The 27793-nt window shown below is 34.4% G+C and overlaps 1 protein-coding gene across 1 annotated transcript in view; it reads right to left on the reverse strand.

Annotated features, from left to right (window-relative positions):
* Window positions 1–5000: 5000 nt before the first annotated feature.
* LOC120351502 (glutamic acid-rich protein-like) overlaps window positions 5001–27793 on the reverse strand; it is a 44419-nt gene continuing 21626 nt past the window's right edge. Inside the window, exons 2-4 of the mRNA XM_039429216.1 lie at window positions 19074–19264; window positions 14228–14319; window positions 5001–5879 (exon numbers count right to left, since the gene is read on the reverse strand). Coding sequence (XP_039285150.1) covers window positions 5165–5879; window positions 14228–14319; window positions 19074–19264 — 998 coding nt within the window. The 3' untranslated portion in view covers window positions 5001–5164. The remainder of the gene's footprint in view (window positions 5880–14227; window positions 14320–19073; window positions 19265–27793) is intronic.

A 27793-nucleotide genomic window follows, 5' to 3' on the forward strand; every position in this document is an offset into this window, starting at 1 on the left:
TTATTGCACTATTGGATGAATAAATAATATATTCATGATATTTTAATCATACCTGCTCTTGATTATGGTGTGGTTGATAAGTTTCAAGTTCAAGAAGGGCAAGCAAATCTGATATTAATTAATAATAATAATTATTATTATTATTTATATTGATGAATTGTACATACCGGTACTATAATAAGGTGCGTACAGATATACGCGCCGTGAACATGAGCAATTCACTTTTCAGCTGACTATATCTGTATTTTTACAGAAACGGTAAGATACAGATGTAAAAAGCTTGGCATCAGCTGATTAAAAGTGAATTGCTCATGTTCGCGGCGCGTATATCTGTACGCACCTTTATAGTGAGGCCCACGTTATAATGACAGTGGAGAAAGATAGGTGAACAACGTTGTCGATCTTCTGTCTTGTCAATGCATTTAATGACAGTAGCTGATACCGGTTTATTGATGTAATATTTATTAACTGTTCATTCTCGTTTGAAAAAATATGCAAGAAATATATTTTTCAATAATTTCATAATTGAGATGAAATATTTTGTTAATTAGTTATCAATTCTACATTGTTGAAAGACGATCTGGCAACAGAGCAAAGCGATAAAGAGATAGCTCTATTCGATTTGTTGAATAATAGACAAGGATAGTGATATTAATGCTAATCAAACACTGCCATTATAACGTGAACCTCACTTTAAGTCCTGTATGAATGGATAATAAATACGCACTGTAATAATCATAATTTAAAACAATTTGAGGTTTTCAGCTTCTGCCAGATACAAGTTACATTTTGCTGTTCGTTTTTTTTGTACCGATTCTATTGTAGCTTATTATATTGAGTGCAACATAATATTTTAACTCATGAATCTTCCTTCAATTCAAATTCAAAAATTCAAATTCTTTATTAAAAAAAATAAATAGACAAACAAATACATCCCAAAAAGCAAATACAATATTGTTTCCCAATTTCTAATATGTGTTCCCTATAGGCTACCCTGTGTGGGGACACTTGAATATATATAATAAAATACAAATTTAAATATTATATCATGAAGAACATAATAATATTGAATATGATATTATATTGATTTATTTCAATATGTAAATTTAATCATTCTTGCACACATACACAAAACTTGAAATTATGTACGGAGTGGTTGCTGTTTCTTTCATATTTAGTTCAATTTAATTCATAGTTAACGGTTCGTTTTTTTCAAAGTGCTGGTGTAATTAGACCATAAATGAATACGCGTTTTTGAAGAAAGAGACAGTGATTAAAATTTAATACTGTCTTACTGTTTACGCATACCGGATGGGATTTGTGAGTTCAATGATCTTTAATTGTTGCAGTGTTCATGCCGTGTAATATGTAAATTATACTAAATTTAGACCTATATCAATTTGGTAAAAAAATCATTCGCGTATGAATTTCTTGATTTCTTTTCTAAATAGCTGACGTGACGTTATTTTCCTTGTTGTTACTGGAAGTGAATTGAGTATTCTTATAGCTATGTATTTGAAGTGTCGTCTGGAACGTTCTAATCTTGGTTTTGTGAGGTTAATGTCCTGTGAATTCCTGAGGTATATTCTTTCTTTCATCTGTTGGACATCAAAATTATTTTCAGCTAAATCCAGCATTGCTTTGAATAGAAAAGAATGTCTCACTGGTAATATTGATAGTTCTCTGAAGAGCATCATTGAATTATATTGTTTAGGTTTATATCCTAATCAATACTTTTGATCCTCTCCTTAATTGAAAAAAATGCTTAGAATTTGTAACAAATAGATGCACAATGGACTATTCAATACTAACAATAATACTACTACCAATGAAATTGGAAAGATAAAATATTTTATAATTTTAATTTTTTATTTTTATTGAAAAATCACAATAATAATTTGTTACACAAGTTTATGAATACATACATGCTGAAATTTATTTTAAATGAATAGATATAGGTAGGCCTATCATAATATTATAATATAGTGGGAAAAATTACAATAACGCTCACAATCATTGATAATATCAGGCAGAATTATTTACAACACACAAATACTAAATAACTAATGTATAAATTGTTTATTACTATTCTATTTGTCTTAAATATTGAAAAAATTAATTATTTCGCCAAAAAGATTGATAGTAAAAAGAAATTGAGAAGCATTTCATAAGGCTATACTAATAGGAGATCAATTTATAGAATCATTCTTATTCACAAGCAGAAATGAATATGGTATCACAACAAATGTTCATTTTTTAAGGTCACTGTTGCTACCTTTTTTAGATTACAGATTATCAATGAAATACGGTACTTATAAAAATACAAAAAATGAGTAAGAGAATCAGTTTTGTGCAACCATCATTATTTAATATCGTTTACTATCACATCCATTCATATTCTACACAATCTCCTACACACTAAACACAATATAATTGCATAGTACAGTTAAAGCTTGAATATATTACTCTAGATAGACTATCACAAATCAGCAAATTGAATCATGTTATATAAATTATTTCTATATAAATATCTACAAATATAAATAAACATATAACTCTAAGTATTCTTTTTAAAATTATTTAAACGACATGTTTCGGCTATCTATATTATGCCATTTTGAAGTGATTGGAGAATTAATAAAAAAATTATTTATTTTCCAATCTCTTGATAATGGCATTATACAGCCAAGACATATCTAAACGAACAATAATTTTAAAAAGGGTACTTAGATTTAGATGTTTATTTATATTCAGAAGTAGCTCTAAAGATGAAGAGACAAATATCAACAAATGTTTGAAAAAAATCAATCACTATAATAATAATAATTTACAATATGCGAATAGTTTTAATTTAACATTGATGGATAAAGAATAAAAATTATTTGAGCTCAAAATGTGTAAATGCCATTAGTAGTGAGTTATTTCTGAATGAACACAGAATCATTTTTATTGAGAAACCATTTCCTATCAATAATTAATTGTATAAATAATGTGGTGATCCTGTCCCACGTTGAAGTGTCATGTGTGGCGGACCTAGCTCCAGGGAGGGCATGGACCACACAAAAAATAGATAATCTTATGAAAGTGCTCACTTTTACGGGTATATGAATATATGCCCCTCTGTATAATATCAGACCTGAGAATTTATTTAATTGGTTGAGAAATCTGTAGTTTATCCCAGATGTAGGATTGGAGTGTTCCAGTAATATTGAGCTTAAATAAAGCGATCTTAAAATTATTACCTGGTTGTTGTTCTGATAAAGAGCCAATGCAACCCGAACAAAGATAGAGATCACAAATCACAATTGTGCCTCTTACCGCTATCAGAATTGATAATGAATATTTTATCAAATAAATATAATCTCTGAAAAGGGGTTCGAGTACAGAATCAATAATAGAACAAATTAATAGAATAAATAATATAATAAGCAATATGAACTCAATTGGTTTACTGGAAGAGACTGATTCAATTTGATACTGTTATCAGTTAGCGGTAATGTTGATAACTATTATATTTCGAGATTGTTTGCTGCCTCTGCCTTGATTTTCACAATATGATTTAAAGGATTAGTTTTTTCTTGAGTAGCCACTGGAACGATCCGTCACAATAAATAGAAATATAAATTTGAGTACCCTTTTAAAATATTTTGTCACGACATGTTTCGGCTACTAATGCCATTACAAACATGGCAAAATAATTTATTGCAATAATTATGATCTGCTCGGCTTTTGTTGTCAGCCTATATAGGTGAGTGTTTTGAGGTAAATAATGTGAAAGGTATTGATTATAGATTTGGAATTCTACTTAACTGTAGGTTCCACAAAGATTCCTTTCTTTCTTGTCTGGGTATTTTCAAATTCAAGGCAAGAAGGAAAGGATGGCTGGGGCATGTGGTGAGAATGAATATGGAAAGAGCGCCACTTGCCCGTTTGCACAACAGCCGGTTAAATTTTAACTGTGAATAATTAATAATTAAATAATAGAATAATGAATAATAGAACCAATCAGAGAATGCCTTCAGAAAAAACGGCTTCTCTGATTGGTTCTCGTGGAATTAATCACGGTTAAAATTTAACCGGCTGTTGTGAAACCGGCACTTAGACAGCTGGATGGAAAAATGATGGTGACGAGAAAGAGAGGAAGGCCGAGAACGAGATGGATGAATCACGTGATTGGTGCGATCTGCGTGTGCTGGGCGTATCGAACAACTGGCGGCAAAAATCCCAGTGAAGAGACGAATGGAGGCGTTGTGTTGAGGAGGCCAAGGTCCACCAAGGACTGTAGAGCCAGAGAGCCAAATAAAGTAAGTATTTTCAAATTAATATTTCTGAGATAAAATTGGGAAATTAATATTGCTTCATGTAAGGAACAAGAGCAAGTTAGTACAATAATTTATTTCCTAGTAATACAATTAAATTTTGCGTATTCCAGCAAAACAAAAAAGTATCTTCAAAATTATGGAACTTGTTTGAAACCCATTTTAAACTTCAGATTCATTTATTTTCGATTCCACTGCTAAAAGTATATTGCCTATCCTATCATAAATCAATAATAATTTTTTTTGTGTAGTTGAGAAGTTGATATTGTGGTAATTATTCATATTGAATGAAAAAGACTAAGAAATTGTCAAAAACCACAGATTTATTGATAGGCCTACTTAGAAAGACCGGTTTCTAAGTATCAATAAATCTGTGGTTTTTGACAATTTCTTAGTCTTTTTCATTCAATAATAAAAAAAATAAATAAAAACAAATATAAAACTTGTAGTACCCTTTTATTAAAACATTTTAAGAACTTCAAATGTTTGATAAAAGGGTACTACAAGTTTTATATTGTTTTTATTAATTTGAATAAAGCATCCCATATAAGTGAAGTGTTTTTCAAAAAAAAAACAAAAAAACTCTAAAATATAATTTCCTACAGCACAACTCAATCATTTTGGAAAGGAAACTACAAAAATATGTTAATTTAAATAAGAATTTAAGGTTTGAGTTTGATAGTAGAGGCTTCTACTCTTAAGTCATCAGTACAGGCAGTGGAAATGTTATGAAAAAAGATTTGAGAAATTTAAAATTTGTGATATTATCACACATATTTCTGGTTAAATCACATTGTATCTCAACAAATTTTTCGCTAAGCCTCAGAGTTCCACGATCTTCATCTTCATCTATCTTCAACATCCTTTTCTGTACCATCATCTTCCTCATCCTTCTTTTCTTCGCCATCTTCTTCTTTTTCTTCATCATTCTCATCTTTCTGTTCACTATCATCATTCTCATCTTTTTGTTCGCTATCATCATTCTCATCTTTCTGTTCGGTATCATCATTGTTTGCAGGCTCTTCCTCAGTAGGCTCTTCATCTTGTGGAGGACTTGGGGTATTTTCATCATCACCACCAGTTTCCACGTTGTCGGTTTCCTGGGTGACGTCATCTTCATTTGTAGCTGCCTCATCCTTGATCGTCTCATTATTGTTTAGCTCCGAAATACTTGCGTTGTCATTACTGGATTCCACGTTAATTTCTTCGTAGGCAGGTGACTCAGCTCTTGTTTCATCCTGTGTTTCTGCACTCTCTTCATCTTTCTCTTGATCACTCGTGGTTTCGTCGTGGTTCATTTCGGTCAGATTGACAAACGGATAAGGAACAGCTTGCGGCTGGATGTGGCTTTCAGGCAGGGCAGACGGTGGAGGCGACCCTTCGATCTCCCTTTCTAGCGCGTCTCTCGGGGTGCCTAGCAATTCTCCGTTCGGCAATTCGCCAGCCGGCACCTCTACGAATCCGAGGTTCACTTCGGATGTGTCCGGTGGCTGGTCGTCTGATGCCAGCTCTGTGATAATCACTCCCTGCGGTGGATCTCCTTCGCTTGGTTCCTGCAAACTTAGGGAAAGGAAAACAGTATTTTGTAATTATTAGCATACATGATTCATGAAATGTAACCTACTTGGTAAAATAATTCAAGTTGTTATTTTTAATAATAATACTGAGGGTGATGCCCACATAAGCTCTTAGGCTTGTGCGTGGGTAATGAGTGAGAGGGACGATGATGAGAGATGACGACTACTCTTTAGGTAGACGGGACCGACGGCTTATCGTCTCCTCCAAAACACGGTGGATTTTATAATTATCTTTCATATTAAAATGTATTATAGATATAGAGACATTTTTACTCCAAAGATCAGATAAAATTAGAGATGCATATTTCCAAAAATACCACTGATGATGATGCCTTGAGTGCATTGACACTAGTTTGGCTAGTTTAAAATGGAACTGGCAATTTAATTTTCATTTCAAATTTAAGTTATTATGAAGAAATTTCACAACATCGTCTCCATTGTCTAGCGTAAATTTCCAACGATTGATTCTGGGTCAGAAAATTTGAAAGTTCATAATATATTTATACCTGCAAAGATTCAGTTCAATTCTTTTTTTGCAGTGTGGTAGACTCATTACAGTAGTAAGCTATTATTTGACACCTGCATTGGGTTTCCAGCAATAACTGACAGTAAAGCTAAACGTGTAATTTTCAAAGAATTATCAGTTTTTAATACTGTATGTCCCTTACTCTTATATTGTTACTCAACTTATGTATTGTGGATTATCCATCCAAATGGATACCATGATATCCTGTGATTTTCCCATCTTTCTTTATTATTTATTGATTCATACAATAAGTATACATCATCAAAATGATAGGGAGAGAAAAAATAAGGTAACCTTGTGCTATTCCTCTCCAAAATTCAGATAAGGTTACACATAGGCCGAAGTAGTTTAGGTCGATCTTGTAGTTGTTAATTTCACAAAATTCAAAAAGAATCTTCAACTCCACGTATTTCGAATCGCGTATTGAATGACATATCGCCGATATCGGTAGACTGAGCTTTACAAATATTTTTACTTTCCTTGCCCTATTACCATAGGTAAGGAAAGTATTGCTTTCCGAAAAAAATTAAGGTTCCCCAATTTCTAAATTTCTATACGTCATCGATAAGCTCTATCAACTGCCACAAGTCCCATATCTGTAAAAATTTCAGGAGCTCCGCCTCATCAATGCAGATAGATTCCCAATTATCAGGCTTCAGATACAATTGAAACAAAAAAAATCAAGTGGAGTAGATTGAGCATGAAAATCTCTACAATTAATGTTCAGTAACATTTTCACCTAAAATTGAAAATAAGCTTTTAATTCGAGAAAATGTTATTATTCAATTGCAAATTATTGTTGATTCTATTAAATCATTCACTATGTAGAGATAGCAAATCTCATGTGTGTCTTTATTATTGCCCTTTCACCAGCTGGCTCAAATCTTTGAATAGTAGACTTGAGATGCGCGGGAACACTAGCGTCAGGTGATTAATTTTCATAACGGCAAGGAAAGTTGTGTGAGTGCACCACACCAGATTTTTTTACGCTTGTGATGGGGCTGAGCATTCATTCGTTTTCCACAAATATGAGTCTATAAAAAACGTCGTTCCTTATTCAAACTAGTGATTTTCTGGCTCTCATTAAAGATCGCCCAATTATTATTCCATCATCTGAACACCTCCGATAATTGTTATGCTATCATTATAATATAATAATAATAATTATCATCATCATCATCATTACACAAATTACTATAATAATGAACAATTGAGACGGGATATTTCAATAAAGTATTCAATTTTTCAATAAATTTATCAATGAATACATCAAATTTATATGATATTTGTGTGATTATATATGAGTAGTTATGAGTTATTCATTTTGTTAGCCGTCCACAAGCATAAGTGCATGCATCTACTATGAAAACATAACAAACTCATGAAAAAATAAAGAATTTGTATAAAATAATCGTCATTATGAATAGCCATCAAGTCCCATCTATATTACAGATTGAAATTACTGAGATATATGCTAATGAATTAATAATTATTATTAAATGAAAATCAAAATTTTGATTTTCGTTTAATAATAATTACACATCTATATTTTTGATGAACTGTTGTTATCCAGAAAGTTTCTGTCAAAACTTTCGAGAATAAAAAACTTATTATTTCACAATAATTGTAATTGATATTTTTTCTAGTTTCCCAGTTATTTTTCAAGTGGATTCAGAACTATTGACTGGTATTTTATCAGAAAATGCGAATCAAACAGTGTACTGTGAACTGGTGTAGAAAAAGTGCGCATGCTATCAATCGTGTGAGAGTACTTTTCTATTCGAATATATTGTGAATGGACCTCAAAGCTCAAATGACTCTGGACCTCAAATGAAAGCTCAAAAAATGTTCCACTTGCAAATTATCTCTTCAATATTCTATTCGATTTGCTACCCATTATTCAATTTATAAAGTTAGAAACCTAGTTGAAAATTACACTGCACTTTGTGAAATTATGTTATGTCTTTTTAATGAAATAAGCTCATGCATTTGACCTGTTATTTTTCCCTGCTCAGTGCATCTCTAAATCCTATTTCCATAACGGGAATAAGTAGAAGCAGAAATACATGATTTTCTTAGAACATCTTTATTTTTGTAGTATTATTCATTTTTCACACAATCTCTATTTGTGAAGCATTTCTATTGAGGCGTGTAACACATATAGCTAATAATAGAACAACATATCAATAGTAATATACGGTACTTGTTTTTCAGCCAATTCGTGAAATAAAGTGATTTACGTGAGTTATTTATTACTAGATGTTGTATAGATTATAATTCCTGTTTTCAAATCACCGTAAAATAACCTGATTATTTTTTTCCAATTATTTTATTCACGGTTTGCGTTTAACTCACCTTGAAAAATTTTCATGATTTAATACCATGCTGACATCATAATTATGATCGAATACCATTCTTCAGAGCCGTTTGGGTGAATATTATGAACCAAATTATCAAATCTTTGGAGTCCAGGGTTCGATTCTAGTAGACTGCGTTTACTCTCTCGTTCATCCTCAATGTATTATTCCAGCAGATATTTACTGTAGATGAATAACTGACTAAGAATAGTCCCACATCAGAATCGAGCTATTTAATCACTTGCTATCAAATACATTTAACTTCATATTCATGAAAGGTTGAATAATCAATCAAGGTTGAGTTGCAGATTATTAGCAATATAATTCCATAATTCTTCAGTATTTACACTTTTGATTATGCTCTTTCTAATTAACTATAAGTAACATCAATAATAATAATTAACTGTACACATGAGTTTCAAAGTCTAATTATAAATAAATCGCTACAATCATATCACAAAAAATTTAATCAGGTGTGCTATGATATACTGTATTGTGAATGAATACATTTTTGTAATCAGAGAAACAAAATAATTTGGAGAAACAAAGAAGAATTTATCTCACAAGATATCATAACATGTTTGAAAGGGAATCTCAACAGTTAAACTCTAGTGCTAATGAGATATATTCACAATGCAATCAATCTCACATATAAGTGAAACACTATATGTACTTGTTTTCTCACAATTTTAACTACGGTAATTTACTTTCAAATTGATTTATTTTTAGAAAACATGAGATGAATAGGGAATGGTCATTATACATCTTCTTAAAATGCGATGTAAGACAATAATAGGTATAATAATTGACAGTAGAGAACAGAGATCAAACATTCCTACAACAAAAATATATATTTATAATTTCTCACCCTTAAAAGGTGACAGGAAAAATAATAGGTGATTTTACATAGATTTTGGACGGACATAACAATATAACTATTTGTATAATATTACAATGTTATTTATGCTTAGATGTGATTTCAGTAATAAACCAATCAAACTCTCCATAAATTATGATAATTATCTCAACAGATTTTTTATTTCACCATCGAATTGAATTTTAGGGTCGCTCATAATAAAATATATGAAGTTCATAAGCAATATACAAAATTGCTTCATAAATCACAGTTTGTTGGATATATCAGTAGGCTACATATTGGTATAGTAATAATGAGATCACAATAAAAAGTTGAAACCGTTATTTGTGGAAATTTCTTATTCAGTAGTAGACTAACATTATTTTATCAACATTACATTACTTTTAAAATGGACATAAAGCACTCTCATTCATGAAAGCATGCTATCTTTACTTTTATGACACTAGATATGCAAAAATCTCGACCTTTTTTTTATCTCACTTATTATTTTTTGTTTCTTTGAATTAATATTTTTCCATTCTTTATACACATTCAAACCATAAGCAAGATCCACACACATGATGTTTGAATGAATAATATGGAGTGATTATTATGTATACGAATAAATAAATTAGTGAATGATTTGAACACTTTAAGGCTCAACTCACACTTACACGACTCAGGTCGAGAAGAGACTCGACTCTAATCGAGAGCATATGTGTTTCCAAATGGTGACACTCAGGAGACCAGTCGATTCTAGTATCCGTGACATCACCATTTGAAAACACATGCTCTCGACTAGAGCCTCCGTTTACGGAGACTTGAGTCGAGTCTCTTCTAGATCTGAGTCGCGTAAGTGTGAGTTGAGTCTAGAAAAAATATGATATTCAGTTCATATATGGAATTAAAAATGATAAATTAATGTGAGGTATCAAATTTGAAAATGGTGATGTATTTTGGACGAGTTGAGTGGAATATATTAAATAAAATAACCTAATGCTGTCTTGGGTAGGATGAATACTAGAAAATAAGAAAATATAGGTAGGATAAGACTTAAGCTAAACACCAAAGTTATTAATACAATGTTTATTTTTCGCCACACTGCAAAGAAAGCAGCTGTTTTTCAGTCCCTATCTGAAAGACATAGTTTGCAGACGACTCTCGTCTGACGTCAGAAGAGGTTTCTTTACGGCCTAGGCCGGAAAGAGTACCCTTTCCAACCGCTAACATGGAACTAAGAAGGGCGATCAAAAAACAGCTGATCAAAAAACTTTCCATTATTTGTGTTCATTATTCAATAATTGAAACATTCATAATAATATCATCTTATTGTCATTTGAAAGAATAAAAAAAGTATAAACTCAACCACCCACATAATTGAACATCATCTTTTAGGTTATTTAGACAAATCAGAATAAAAAATAAAAATACTTGGACAATTTCCTAATATTCAGATTACCTCAGATTTGCTAGAGCTATCACCTTCCACTTCTGCTTTCGGAAGTGCTTAGTAAACAACTATTCTCATATATATTGTTTATTTTTGTGTGTGGCGAAAAATAGCATACCACGGGCAAAAATGTTTTTCCGGCTTTCAATCTTTTCTAGTCCTCGGCCTACGGCCTCGGACTTGAAAACCGATTTCGAGCCGGAAAAATCTCATTTTCTGCACTAGGTGCAAAATATACTATTTCCGTCTTTATAGATTCTATCAGATTTAACGGAACTTGACAAACCATATGCTCATCATGTGTATGATAAGTTAAGTTCAATCTATAAGGACGGAGAAAAAAACATTTTGTTAATAACTTTGGAGTAAACACATCTCAAGATGTATATATTGGATTGAAATATTATATATATATACGGTATATAGGGAAAGTGAAATGGTGATAACGGTTTGGGATGAGTTTACTGGAATCAGATTATATGATGATTTACAGATTATAATGCTTTTTGAGTAGTAGGCTATCACTCAAACTTTTTTGTAAAATACATTTAATTAATGAATTTCTACAGCAAACATGAATACCAATTAATACAGTGCTGAATTTGTAACATGATCTGTAATGTGTGGTTATATTACTGTGCTCTAGCTGTACACTCTATGTGTCGGTTGCACAAAAGCCGGTTAAATGTTAATCGTTGAGAACCAATCAGAGAAGCCGTCTTATCAGAAAGGACTTCTCTGATTGGTTCTCCTGAAATTAATTATGGTTAAAATTTAACCGGCTTTTGTGCAACCGGGCCTCAGACTATAATAATGATTAATCTTAAAGGAATAATTAAAAATGAAAAAAGTATCGTCGCAATTGAACACATCATTAATCTTGATACAAAAACAAAATAACTAAGTTTTGATAAGGTTTAAAGGTTTAATAATTTATGATTTGAGAAAGGTGCCACTAAATATTTATCCATATAGATATTGATTGTATTCTAGTCAGAAAAGTATAGTAAAAATATTTGTCAATGAGTGGTAGTAGGCTAGGGAGGAATAGTTGTGCAATCAATTCATAATAATACAGTGGAGATTTTAATAACATTTCTTCGTTCAAAAACTCTATAATTTTGTTGAAAAATGTGTTTTTTTTCTGTAATGTGTTGGGAGTTATCACGAAGCATCGGAAGTTCAAATGAATCTGCTTCTTGAATTTCAAAAAAGCCTATTGACTGTAGTGGTTTAAAAGACCGGTGAATCTTTCTCAAGCTGAAATTTTATTGTGAATAGGCTTGTACAATCTATGCCATCTGTCCAAAAGATTGCGTCTAATTTGTATTGGCAATTTTTAATTTAAGCTGATGATTGTGAGGCCCATTGAAGGCTTAAAAAATGATATAGGTATTCAGACGAGGTGGAACTTTCGTCAGGCACTCCCCACCAATAAGAGCCATACGAATATTATTATAATTCAGGTGACATTTTCATCCTTATTATTATTCTATTAGTTCAAATTAGCGAAGGTAGGATCTTAGCTTGCTGATTTTCCCCAAGGCTACAAAAGTACTTTCTATAAAAAATTCATTCATCATTATTTTATTTCGTATACTTGAGAGAATAAAAAGGGTACCTACTAGCCTAGAGTAAAGAAAACTATATACTATGATTTACTTCATCTCTGCTACTAGTTATTCTATATGTAATAAAACTATTTATGCTTACTTCAGTTGTAACTCTGTGTTATTCAAAATTGAAGTTTTGTCGTTGTATTTGCTGTATTTCTAATTTTTCAGGGATAAATAAATTCATTTATCATATATTTTTACCTGATTATATGTTTCAAAATCTTCTAACTTTTAAGTTATGTCAAAATCATAATGGTCAATTTATTTCAGTTAGTTCACTGGTGCATTTTTTCAATGAATAGTTTCAGTCAGCTTTCAGAAGCCGAAGCGAGTAGACGTGTTTTGTGAAATTCATGTAGGCCTAACTATTATCATAGAGAAACAATAGCATAAGTAGATATCCCGTGGTATAGGGCGTTTATGTCGCAACTTTTACTGTTATCTCAAGCAGATAGTTCATGTAATTCTTTCCCGTGAAGCTGTGTGACACTGGTAGTCTCTCATATTGTGCCGTTCATACACTCCCACCTCAACAAAACAGTAGAAATCGACAATAATCAACAGTAATCGGCTTGAGATAACAGTAAAAGTTGCGACATAAACACCCTATACCATGGGATATCTACTTACGCTATTGTTTCTCTATGCTATTATCTAACCAGCAGGTAACCCGTGCTCCGCAAGGGTCTAATTAAAAACTTTATGTGATGAAATCTTGAAGAATATTGAAAATAGCTTATAAAAGTCCTCGGTAAATTAAGAATCTATTTGCAAAATTTCAGTTAACCAGTCCAGAAGCTCAGACGTGATGATGCGACATTCGTGAGTTTCCTATCCCGCAGAGGAATAAATTCATTTATCATTAACTAGCAGGTAACCCGTGCTTCGCAAGTGTCTAATTAATAACTTCATGTAATGAAATCTTGAAGAATTGAAAATAGGCTTATAACAATCCTCGGTAAATTAAGAACCTATTTGCAAAATTTCAGTTAACCAGTCCAGAAGTTCAGACGTGTTGATTCAACATTCGTGATTTTCCTATCCCGCAGAGGAATAAATTCATTTATCATTAACTAGCAGGTAACCCGTGCTTCGCAAGTGTCTAATTAATAACTTGATGTTATGAAATCTTGAAGAATTGAAAATAGGCTTATAACAATCCTCGGTAAATTAAGAATCTATATGCAAAATTTCAGTTAATCAGTCCAGTAGTTCAGACGTGATGATTTTATGCGTCATTTATGAATTTCCTATAGATTATTTATTTAGGAGCACCATATGTGTGGATCTAATCTCTAAAGCAGCTACGACTATATATTTAAAGCTACCCACATAAATACAAAAGATACATAGTTGTTTGATTTGTCAGTCAGTTGAATAGGGCGCAATACACACATAGGGCGCAATACACACATAGGGCGCAGTGTAATGATGCATTAGTGATGACCATATGAGGTGTCCATGAGAGAAGAGGCACACATTCGCTAATGCACAGTGCAGGCTGCATGAGACCACAGAGCACTTACTGTTGGCTGTCGGTAGCGGATTTCTCACTGTCTGGAGGTGGCATATCGGGTGGAGGCAGCTCTTGTTCCAGATCTTCAACCATGTTTCGAACCTTGACACAAATGAACAGAACAACCACATGAGTTGATGGAATGACTTTAAATCTTCAATCAAGTGTGAAGTGAGCAGTTAGGCAAGTGAATATAAAGATTGACCATTTTTTGTTTATTGGAATATGGGCTTAAGTACACTCAACAATAAATTTTCCATTCTCGACCGAATTTGACTCATGATGCATGATTTCCGACCGCCTTGACGAGCCGAGAAGAATGAAATGTAGTACGATGAAATCTGAGCATTGTGTCAGAAGTTATAAGTGTTTGAAATTTTGATCCTTGAGGTGTCCTTAAGCGCGCCTCTCCACTAGGATATACTGAAATGAAGTGCATCTAACGGGTGATTCTCATAGAACATAATCTCATGAACTTATGTCATTGTGCGAAATATCAATGTGAGGACAATGTAGTTGGTGATGATGGTTGAAGCTGAAAGTTAGGTGTTTTTCACAATACAAGTAGCATTGTTGTCATGTGAACCTGGAAATCTATAAGAGATAGAGCGCTCTACCTCATCTCAGATTGTAGAGCACAAAAATACGCCCAGAGGGATGTTGAATCTAAATGGTAACAATCAGATGATATTGTTGATCAAAAACTAAAATTCATCAAAATTGAATTTTTCTTCAAATTTCACTCATTTTTAAAAATCATAACTCAGTACTCATTGGAGATAGAGAGTTCCGAATGATCTCATTTTATTCAGAATTTTATAGTTTAAAAAAATGCGTGAGCAAATTTTTCTGTCCGATCACGAGATTTGGCAGAAATAGCTGAAAACTGGAAAATGAGCCGAAAATACAAGGTTTTTGGGCCACTCTTTATCTAGCACAAGTGTACATTTTGCATGAAGAAATTGGTTCTGGACTTCTCTTATGTACCCAAATAATTATATATTAAAGAATCAGAACTACAATATAAATTGCATGCACCAATGTATATAGTGATTGGACTATCACAATACTTCATATAGGTAGTTGCTTTTATGAAGACATGTCTAACTGCAATGACTAATCAGTGTATGTTGCGTCATAAGCAACAATATCAAGTATTGTGACTAAATGTGACTAGTCTTGTCTTGACTAATTGATGATGTGCGCCTAGCCTTAGTAAGTTACAACCATGTTCAAGCATTGAACCTTGACAAAAACGAACAGAACAACCATTAGTTGTTAATAAATTGATTTTACAACTTCATAAAATAACTAAAGAATACCATGAATGTAATATTTAATATAATTGATTCAATATTATTTATTTTGTATATAATTCATTACCTACATTAACAGAAGATCTAATCCAATTCTATTGCAATAAAATATAAATTGCTACATCAACAGAAATCCATTCCAAATTGAACCATTCGGATCTATTAATCATTGAAGGTATGTAAGTAGTTTTAGCATGAACTAAAATTGAATATATTTTATGTATGCAAAATGTTCATTTCATTTGAGCTGAGGATCCATTAAAAAAGTCTAATATATTTCAATAATCCGTGTATACAAACGATCTTTTTCTACCATAATTTCAATGTCATAGACTTTATACAGGTGTTGAAAGATTTGCAGAGAATTATTATCAATCAATCATTATATTATCATGATATCATTATTGACATTACTGTTATCAAAACAATTCAATTTTGAGAATAATATGCTATACATGTTGGAGATCACGGTATTTAGAAGAAAATACTTCTATATACCATCTTCTTCTATATATGTACCGTGTTGGAGACGTAGTAAATTCGAGAAAAATCATCTCTCGATTCAGTAACACCTATAAGGCCTGTGAGATCAGGCTACACGCAAGCTGGAGACCATGATATTTAGATGAAAATACTTCTATAATATTCTGTCCTCTTCTATATACCTTGTTGGAGACCAAGTTAATTTGAAAAACTGTCATCTCTCAATTGAGTATAACACCTATAAGACCAGTGAAATCAGGCTACACGCATGCTGGTGACCACAGTATTTAAATGAAAATCTTCTTCTAATATATACCGAGTTGGAGATCTAGTAAATTTAAAAATTTACTCTTTATTGAGTAACACCTTTGAGGCCTGTGAAATCAGTCTAGAGCGCTTTCAGGGATTAGGTTTATTAATGAACCTGTTCCGGTACCCATCTCTTTCTTGGTCTCCCTACATCTCTTTTTCCTGTAGGTCTATAGTTTTGGACTACAACGGGAATTCTTCCAGGTGGCATTCTATCCAAATGACTGCACCAGTTGCGTCTATTTTGAATAATTCTTTCATGTAGAGGAGCAACCAATAAACGCTGTCTTATATCAGTGTCTCTTATTTTATCAACTCTAGTGTAGCCAAATACACTCCTTAGAAACCTCATTTCTGCAGCTTGAATTCTACTGTTCATTCTACGTGTGTGAATCCAATTCTCACTTCCATGCTTAAGTAGTATCAATTAAATAATAAGACATAATGTCACAGCTACTGTATGTTTTATCTTCAGATCACATTGGTTTTATTGTATGATTGCATTGATCTCCAGTTAGCTTTGCTTAATTCTATGATAAAGAATATCTGGAATCTACATGCAAAACAAATTGTATAGTCAGAACAAGAAAGGTGAAAGATGAAAATAATAAGGACAACATGAGATATTATTAATTTTTCTAAAATCATCACTGTAATTATTCATTAATATAGTCCGATTGTTTAAAAATTGATTGTAACTACAAAAATAATTACAGTACTAACAGATTACTTTTTGTTTAGTTGAGAAGTTGATATTGTGGTGGTCATTATTTTTTCTAACTTACAATAAAATCTGTGGCTTTTTGACAATTTCTTAGTCTTTTTATTTAATACTCATTTTTAATTTTTGTCAGTTTTTCTAGTCGGTATATATTGAGTTGTAAAGGATTGCATGCTTTCAGGGTTGCTACCAAACAGTAGAATAAACTGTGTACTGGCATTGGCACTTCATGAATAATATATATCATTGTACCAATGCTATGAGTACCATTTCATGATTAGATAGGAGAATACTCTTGGAACCGGGTCTCTAAATTATGGATATCCCATGAGGTGTAACTATATTATGAGTATGAAACGTGAGTAATAGTAGTAGATGAATGTGACTGAGTTCCAGAATTTGTAAAGTAATTGATGGAAAAATGTAATGGGTGTGGCTTTTTACAAGGCTTCAGATAGAAGGCTGATTGTATATGAAGTAATTATTGATGAAAAAATGTGATTCTTATGTTTTGATAGAAGGGAATCTCTTTTTGAGAATCTCTTTTGATAGGAGGGAATCTCTTTTTGAGAATCTGTTTTGATAGAAGGGAATCTCTTTTTGAGAATCTCTTTTGATAGAAGGGAATCTCTTTTTGAGAATTTCTTTTGATAGAAGGGAATCTCTTTTGATAGAAGGGAATCTCTTTTTGAGAATCTGTTTTGATAGAAGGGAATCTCTTTTTGAGAATCTCTTTTGATAGAAGGGAATCTCTTTTTGTGAGAATCTGTTTTGATAGAAGGGAATCTCTTTTTGAGAATCTGTTTTGATAGAAGGGAATCTCGTTTGATAGAAGGGTGACAGAAATGTGGTCTACATTATTTCAAATCACATCACATCACAGAAAGAGGAAATATTCCTACCCAGGTACTCAAATATTGCAACGCACATAGGCATCCGCCGTCTGTCTGCATTATTACCTATGTCTACTCACGTCTACTTGCAGATGTTTTTTTTTCTACATCTGCATATTACGTCTGTCTGTTTTTGTTCGCCTTCTTAATCTCCTCCTAACTCCCTTCCATGCCCTTCCCATCCCTGTATTACTTTGTGTTTTGAGAAAATGGTTAGTCATAAAACCTTTTATGCTACGGACGAGTTCAAAATTAAAATGAGTAGGATCAAAACCTTAGGCTTATTAAAAAAAACCTTATCAAAACCAAAGGCTAAACTTTCTACTGGTGATATTTTTCAAAGTTTTTCGATTTGTATATCATCAAGAAATCAAAATGAAAAAAAAATTCTCGGGAAAACATTTTTTTCCCGATCATTACTTTTTGAGATATGAGCGCCTGAAGTTTGAATTTTTGGGACAGAACATTTCAAATTTGGTAAGGGATAAATCCATGAGATTCAGAGGATAGATTCTTCATATAGTGAGGTCCACGTTATAATGGCAGTGAAAAAGGATACAAGAACGGCGTTGCTGATTTTCTGCCTTGCCAGATTATATTTATACATTGTTGAATAACGATCTGGTAGCGTTGTGGAGCTAGAAAAGGATAGTGCTATCAGCTTTGTCGAATGATAGACAAGGATAGCAAGACTAATGTTTAATCAAATACTGACATTATAACGTGGACCACACTATAGTATTGTTGATCTAGTGAAACAAAAATTTTCTGAAAAATATCAATTTTTAAGAAAGTTATTCAATTTACCAAAAATAACTTTCAGTTGAGTTATTCTTGGTCATTTTTGGTAAATTGAATAACTTTCTCAAAAATTGATATTTTCATACAATTTTTTTTCACTAAATCAACAATACTATGAAGAATCTATCCTGTAAATCTCAAGGGTCTATCTCTACCGAATTTGAAATGTTCTGTCAAGAAAACTTTCTCATTTTGATAGCTTGATGATATACAAGCCGAGAAACTTTGAAAAATATCACCTGTAGAAAGTTTATTTTTAGCCTTTGCACAGCCTTATTCCAACTATTCCAGTTCCATTTTTGCTGTCCTCCTCTTTTTTGCAAGCAGCCTCACCTCGTTCTCAATGTCCTCCTCAGCACGTGCCTTGGCCTCAGCAATGGCGGCCTCCGCCTCAGCAGCTCCCTCCTCAGCTTCGGCCGCTTTCTCCTCAGCGGCTGACGTCAGGTCCTTGAATGTCGATGTCAACTTATCTGTCACTTTGTCCACCGCTTCCTCAGCGGTCTCCTGTATTGTTTCGCCCATATCTGAAATCGAAATCATGCATTACCGTACAATTCACTAGTTTGTGGTGGTTAAGTTCCATTTATTTTTCTTATACTGTAGAGTATATATTATTATATACATTCCATGGAGACTTTTATTACGCATAGATCAAGAAAATGTTGTACCTAAATCGTATTTAATATACTGATAATAACTCAGCCGCATCAAAATATATATAATAATTATGTACTAGTAGTTCTGTGAACAGTAGACCTTGCGCAGTTATAAACCACAGTCTCCTCTAATAGGCCTACTGTCCATCAGAGTAAATTCTGTCCTCTCCTGTCGTGTCGGCGAGATATCGGTCCGATAAACGACTAATGGCTGTTTGGGTTGTTGTATCGACAATGCTAATAATTTGATGTGAACAGCTATGCTACTATCATCAAAAGCTTACCGAGTTGAAAGCAGAGATACGTCGGGAGAAAGTACTATGCTACTTCAATAAGTTATCAAATTGCATGCCTCACTACATGCAATTAATAGTCCACACAACAGCTGTTATTCCACCAAGTTACATTGAGATATTGAATTGCTTGCGTAATTGCATGCAATTTATAAACCACTCAACAGCTGATTTATGATGAATAATTCTAAAGTCTGATTTTTACGGTAATATTGGCGTTCGAAGGAGACTCCTTTTCTTTTTGTATTATTCTTAAAATGCAAAATTTCAAAAGAACCTTGTGACTATGTCGACGCGAAATTCAAAAAAGAACATATCTGTCAAATTTAATGAAAACCTATTGCTGCGTTTCGCTATAAATGCGGAGTATATAAACATAAATAAATATAAACATAAAGAGAAATGCAAAACCGTCGACATGAATCTTAAGGTGCGTACAGACTGTCGCTCTGCTCCGCAACCGAACGTCACTCCAGCAGAGCGATTGATGATCGACCGGCGAGCAACAGTGGTTCGACCGGGGAACGCGAGAAGATCTAACATCTTCCGTAACGTTCATGATGGGTGCGTGGGCGCTGCGACTGTGGTTCGATGGTGGTATGAGGGCGGTACGAGGGCGGTACGAGGGAGGAGCGTGCTCGGTGCGGGTTGGAAGCACGAATATGTGTACGCAGCTATAGACCTCGCTCGATCAATAATTTATACTAACTAGGAACAGTCGAGATGTTATGGAGTTTCTCCATATTAAGGTGGAATGAAAGAGATGTTGTCAGTTTCACATTGTTTCAAGCCAAACTATAGTTTCAATGCACATGAGGCACCCTCATAAATAGGTACTCATCCAAGTCTCACAAGACTGTTAAGAGTCTAACCAAAAATACCACTGAAGTTACATAGTTTGGCTTTAAACATTATGTGAAACTGACAACATCTCTTTCATTTCACCTTGATAATATGTCATCGATTTGAAGGCACATTATGATTGTGAAATACATTTTCCCCCATACCAAAATTGGAATTCGAAGATGAAAAATAGCAAAACTCATATGGTCTGAATTTATTTCAAAAAGAGACTCTGACACTCTTAAGCTGCGTACACATATTCGCGCTTCCAACCAGCACCGAGCACGCTCCTCCCTCGTACCGCCCTCGTACCGCCCTCGTACCACAGTCGCACCGCCCACGCACCCATCATGAACGTTATGGAAGATGTTAGATCTTCTCGCGTTCCCAGGTCGAACCACTGTCGCTCCCCGGTCGATCATCAATCGCTCTGCTGGAGTGACGTTCGGTTGCGGAGCAGAGCGAAAGTCTGTACGCACCTTAAGGTGGGATTCACACTGGAGAAACGCTTTTCGTGAAGCCCTCTTTCATGAAATTTGTTTCATGCAATCCGTTTCACTCGCGCATGCATACAAAAGAAACGTTCCCTGCTTAATCTTATCAGTCGATTGCGAGCAACTTTCGTTTCACGTTTCCTGAAACTTTTTTCATGAAACGCGTTTCTCCGGTGTGCATCCCGCCTTAATAATGAAACTTAGTAGTGTCTTTCTTTCTAAATTTCTAACGTGTCTAACTTTCCGAAACTTAGTCGTGTCTGGGAAAAAATAATATAATGGTACTAGTAAAATCACTTCACTTATATGTGCTACTTAATTCAAATTAATAAAAACAATATCAAAACTTGTAGTAGGTACCCTTTACAAATTTTTTTAAAGTTTTTAATAAAGGGTACTACAAGTTTTTATTAAGGGTACTAGTAATATTATTCGTAATTAAACTTTCAAGTAGCCCTATAGAAATACTTGAACGGGAATTCATCTCACTTGTAAGAATTTTCCAATTTACTTGATGGCTAAAATCGATCAGAGTGATTAGCTGATTGTGAATAAAGAATTCTAGTTTGGGATGGGCTAAGATGTCTGACCTGTGGACGTTTAGCTGACCTCTCCAAAATGGTGTGAGGAATAGATGGGGAGAAGGAGGTGGAAGAGGAGGAAGAGGTGAAGGAGTAGGAGGAAGAGGTGAAGGAGTAGGAGGAAGAGGAGGTGGAAGAGGAGGAAGAGGTGAAGGAGTAGGAGGAAGAGGTGAAGGAGTAGGAGGAAGAGGAGGTGGAAGAGGGAGAGGAGGTGGAAGAGGACGAGGAGGAGAAGGAGGAAGAGGCGGTGAAGATGGAGGAGGAAGAGGTGAAGGAGGAGTTGGAAGAGTTGAAGGAGGAGGTGGAAGAGGAGAAAGAGGAGGAGAAGGTGAAAGAAAATAGATGGAAAGAGGTTCGACGACCATTCGTACTTTTCAAGAGTAAAAGGTCAAAGCTCCATGCCGGAAACTCCGCCTTGCTCTGAGGGATGCAGAGGTTATAAAGCACCATGAGTGATAATGACCAGTTACTAGTTGTGCCAATTGTCGAGAGAGAGAGAGAGAGAGAGAGAGACAGATATAGTTCTATCATTTTTATCGAACTGCACACCACCTAATTGAGAAATGGGGTAGTCACTCTTGATACACCGTACATTGCACTCAATGGGAAATAGGGGTTACACTCCTATAACTACATTGAATAGTGTACTCTTCAATTAAATTGTTGTTTGTGATATAGACTAACATAATTGCTTACCAAGCCCTCCAAAGTGCAACTTTGACAATCCCCCTATTCCATGAAGTTTAGATTTTGAATATCACCATCAATGATTTAGAAGTAGCCTAATCTATCCTATAATATTAAGCGAGCAATTTCTGTATTTTTATATATTTATATCTGGTTATTTATGTTCAACGGATCTCGAAAACGGCTCTAACGATTTTCACGAAATTTGGAACATAGTAGGTTTATGATATAAAAATTCGATTGCACTAGGTCTCATCCATGGGGGAAACTCGCTGAACGACATTAAAAGGATAATTCATCCTTGGCTGAAACAGCTGTGGATAGTAAAAAAGTGAGTGAGCGAGTGAGTATGTGAAAAATCAAAATATCGTATCCCCGAAATTCATAAGATGACATATAGCCAGCTGTGAAATATGAACACGATCATTTTAGAGAATTGTGTTCTGTTTACCAATAAATAAAAATAACGAGCGAAGCTCGGTGCCCTGATATTACTATAATAAAGGGAAGAAATGGCATATAGCACTACCTCCGTAAACAAAGCTATAATGCATTCTGGTGACGTCAGTACAGGTAGGGCTCCTACACCAGCTGATCTATATTTATATAGATCTATATTTATATAGTACACCAGCTGATCTATATCAGCTAGTGTTTCTATTGGTGTAGGACGACTACCTCCGTATACAAAGCCGTGGTGCATTCTGGTAACGTCAGCACAGGTTCACTCCTTCTTATTCTTAAGGTGCCTGTCCGTTTCGAACGTTGGCGATCATATTGGCTATGATGACTTTGTTAGTTGCGCTCCGGAACAATTGAATGGAGGTTTTTCCAAACCAGGCTCTCATGTTGGCCAGCCAGGGTATTCTTCTTCGACCTGGGGCTCTCCTGCCTCCTATTTTGCCCTGCAGTATGCTTTGCAATAGCTCATATCTGCCCCTATTGCGCATTATGTGGCCCAAGTATTGCAACTTCCTGAATTTGCTGCTGATATAGATGATATAGATCAGCTGAAATCAACAAATTTTTATTGGTGTAGGAGCCCTACCTGTGCTGACGTCACCAGAATGCACCATGGCTTTGTTTATGGAGGTAGTGCTTATACAAGTACGAGATGGCGAAATTATGTTTGACGCATCATCACGTTTGAACTACTCAACTCAACTTGAAATTTCGCATAAAGATTCTTAATTAACCGAGGATGGTTCCAGGCCTACTTCAAACTCTTCAAGATTCCACTCGGTCAAGTTTTCAGTTTGTCAAGTTTTAAAATGGATCCTTGCGGAGCACGGGTTACCTGCTAGTATTGAATATTCTTCATCCAGTTTTTTTAATGGGTGTTGATATACAGTATACAATCTACAGAATATATTTCTCCTGAAGGTGATGCCCATGCCATAATGGAATGAAACTTACAAATCAAAATTTAAAAAATCTGGTGTGGCGCATCACACAACTTTCCTTGCCGTTATGAAAATTGATCACCTGACGCTAGTGTTCGCGCGCATCTCAAGTCTACCTATAAACAAAGATCTGAGCCAGCTGGTGACAGGACAATAACACTGGAGACATACGAGGTCTGCTATCTCTTCATAGTGAATCATTTAATAGAATCAACAGTTGCCAACTAACAGTTTGCCATTTTCAATTTTAGGTGAAAATGTTACTGAACATTGATTGTAGAGATTTTCTTGCTTAATCCTTTCCACTCGAAATTTTTTGTTCAAATTGTATCTGAAGCCTGATAATTGGAAATCTGAAATCAAACTTTGCATAGATGGGGCGGAGCTCCTGAAATTTTTACAGATATGGGACTTGTGGCAGTTGATAGAGCTTATCAATGACTATTTCAGGTATAAATTTAATCAAAATCGTTGGAGCCGTTTTTGAGAAAATCACGAAAACCCCTGTTTTTGACAGCATTTTCTCCATTTTAGCCTTCATCTTGAATTGCATTTGACCGAAATTGTTCGTGTCGGATCCTTATTTTGTAAGGACATTATGCTCCAAATTTCAAGTCATTCCGTTGATTGGGAGATGAGATATCGTGTACACAGACGCACATACACTCATACACACACACACACACACACACACACACACCACACACACACACAACACACACACACACACACACACACACACACACACACACACACTCACAAACAGACCAATACCCAAAAACCATTTTTTTGACTCAGGGGACCTTGAAACGTATAGAAATTTGGAAATTGGGGTACCTTAATTTTTTTCGGAAAGCAATACTTTCCTTACCTATGGTAATGGGCAAGGAAAGTGAAAAATAATAATTCTTTTGATAATTTACACGCTAGACCGTTCTCCAAAACTAACATAAATATTTCAAGTGAGTTAAACATTATTCAAATAATGTGATACCACATTGAACATTGATTCAAATAAAGGAATCAACAAAACTTGAAATGGCAAATAGACTGCGGTTTGCATATTGGGAATCTTTTCTCCTATGCAAAACTGTGCTACGGTACCTATTGTGCTATCATCCTTCAATATGCAGACAATGCACAGACACTCCCAGACACTTTTGCAGCAGACAATGCACATTATTGTCGGAAGCCAGACAGACACAAAATGGCGACGACGGCGGTAGTGCACACGGAACTTATCGATAGCTTCCTGACAGGGAAATTCCGTTCAAGTGGCTGACAGAACATCAGTCATTTCTCTTGAATAGTGTGACTCGCGGCTCAGTTGCATACAGATAGATTCACTTTAATCTGTCAGTATTGATTGTATTGACCTTTGTCAGTTGTTGTACGTCGAATTCTTGCATGCAATTTATCGTCTTCTGCAGTGAGATCAACTTCAAATCAAATAAAACTCAAACTTTGCTTTACATATAGTGTGGTCCACGTTATAATGGCAGTGGATAAAGATAGAAGAATAGCGATGCCGATTATCTGCATTAATTGATTATATTTCTACACTGTCAAAAACATAATTGTCATCGTTGTGGACCTAGAAAAGGATAGTACCACCGGCTTTGTCGAATGATAGACAAGGATAGCAAAACCAAAGTTGATCAAATACTGTCATTATAACGTGGACCTCACTATAGTAGATATAGTGAGGTCCACGTTATAATGGCAGTGGAGAAAGATAGCAGAACAACGTTGCCGATCCGCTGTATTGTCAATAATAATAATAATAATAATAATAATAATAATAATAATAATAATAATAATAATATCGAGTGACCTGGCTGGCTTAGGTCTGGTGTCAGAGTTTTCAGGTCGCAACTGATCAATTTCAGGGCCTCTGACATGACCTAACGACTGCTTTTTAGGCAGCCGGGACCGACGGCTTAACGTGTCCTTCCGAAACACGGGAGTGGCCCGAGATAAATATCTTGCCCGGGCCGGGATTTGAACCCGGGCCTCTGAATCATGAAGCCAGCATCTGATCCACTCGACTACGGCCACTCAATGCCTTCTATAGACGGTAGCTGATACAGGTTCATCGATGTAATATTAACTGTTCATTCTCGTTTAAAATAATAAATTATTATCCTATTATATTAAGCGATCAATTTCTGTATATCTGTTTATATTTTTATAACTGGTTATTTATGTTCAACGGATCTCGAAAACGGCTCTAACGATTTTCACGAAATTTGGAACATAGTAGGTTAAAAACATGATATAAAAATTCGATTGCACTAGGTCTCATCCCTGGGAAAACTCGCTGACTGGCATGAAAAGGATAACAATTATTCATCCTTGGAAAAACAGATGATAATTTCGTCGTCTGTCGAAACAGAAGATGCGTGTGTGGGAAAGAGACAGAATTATTTCCAGCTGTGTAATCAATCAGCGAGAAATGGTATCTAGAAATTTTTATCGACTTGATCAAAATAATCTGATTTGTTGACATGACATGATAATAATATTATTCTAAACTGGAGTATATCATAATTTTCAAAGTTAATCATTATTTGACAATTTTAAGTTAGTCCGGTCACTATATACATTGGTGCATGAAATTTATATTGTAGTTCAAATTCTATAATATATTATTTGGGTACATAAGAGAAGTCCAGAACCAATATCTCCATGCAAAATTTCCTTGTGCTATATACAGAGTGGCCCAAATACCTCGTATTTTCGGCTCATTTTCCAGTTTTCAGCTATTTCTGCCAAATCTCGTAATCGGACAGAAAAATTTACTCTAGCCTTTCTTTTAGATTATACAATTCTGAATAAAATGAGATCATTTGTAACTCTCTATCTCCAATGAGTACTGAGTTATGATTTTTCAAAAATGAGGGAAATTTGAAGAAAAAAATCAATTTTGATGAATTTTAGTTTTTGATCAAAAATAAACAATATCTTCCGATTGTTACCATTTAGATGTATATTTCAAAATCTCTCTGGGCGTATTTTTGTGCTCTACAATCTGAGATCAGGTAGAGCGTTCTATCTCATATAGATTTCCAGGTACACCTGACAACAATGCTCCTTGTATTGTGAAAAACACCTAATTTCCAGCTTCAACCATCATCACCAAATACATTGTCCTCACATTGATACTTCGCACAATGACATAAGTTCATGAGATTATGTTCTATGAGAATCACCCGTTAGATGCACTTCATTTCAGTATTTCCTAGTGGTGAGGCGCGCTTAAGGACACCTCAAGGATCAAAATTTCAAACACTTATAACTTTTGACACAATGCTCAGATTTCATCGTACTACACTTTATTCTTTACACTTTATTTATCAATTCTACATTGACGATCTGGCAACAGCGCAAAGCGAGAAAGAGATAGCATTATCCGATTTGTTGAATGATAGACAAGGATAGCAATACCATTGCTAATCAAACACTGCCATTATAACGTGGACCTCACTATATAGTACCTTAGTTCCTTTCCTGTTCGGTGAATTCTTGCATGTAATTCATCAACTTCTATAGTAAAATCAACTTTAAACTGTCAATATCAGCTTTAGTTGAATCTTGAATGGAAGGCATTGACGCCATTCATAATTTGATTCTGATATTTTGAACTGAATGAATTGCATGCCAGAACTTACTGTATTGCAAGTGCCGTACTATTCATTGGCTTTTTTCAATTGTCGCATTCAGGAGCGCTCATACAGAATGACTTATACGAATGATTGCTGTCTGTTCATTTGAATCGTTGTACAGTACAACTATTGCTATCGATTTTAATCTACAAAAAGTGTGCAGAGTGAGGTCCACGTTATAATGGCAGTGTTTGATTAGCAATGGTATTGCTATCCTTGTCTATCATTCAACAAAGCGGATAGCGCTATCTCTCTCTCGCTTTGCGCTGTTGCCAGATCGGTTTTTAACAATGTAGAATTAATAATTAATCAACAAAATATTTCATCTTAATTATAAGAAATAAATTCGTATGGCTTTTGTTGGTGGGGAGTCCCTTGCGGGAAGGTCCCACCGCCTGAATATATAATTTAAGCCGTCAATGGGCCTTACG

The sequence above is a fragment of the Nilaparvata lugens genome, chromosome 5 (assembly GCF_014356525.2).
Source record: "Nilaparvata lugens isolate BPH chromosome 5, ASM1435652v1, whole genome shotgun sequence".
Taxonomy (NCBI): domain Eukaryota; kingdom Metazoa; phylum Arthropoda; class Insecta; order Hemiptera; family Delphacidae; genus Nilaparvata; species Nilaparvata lugens.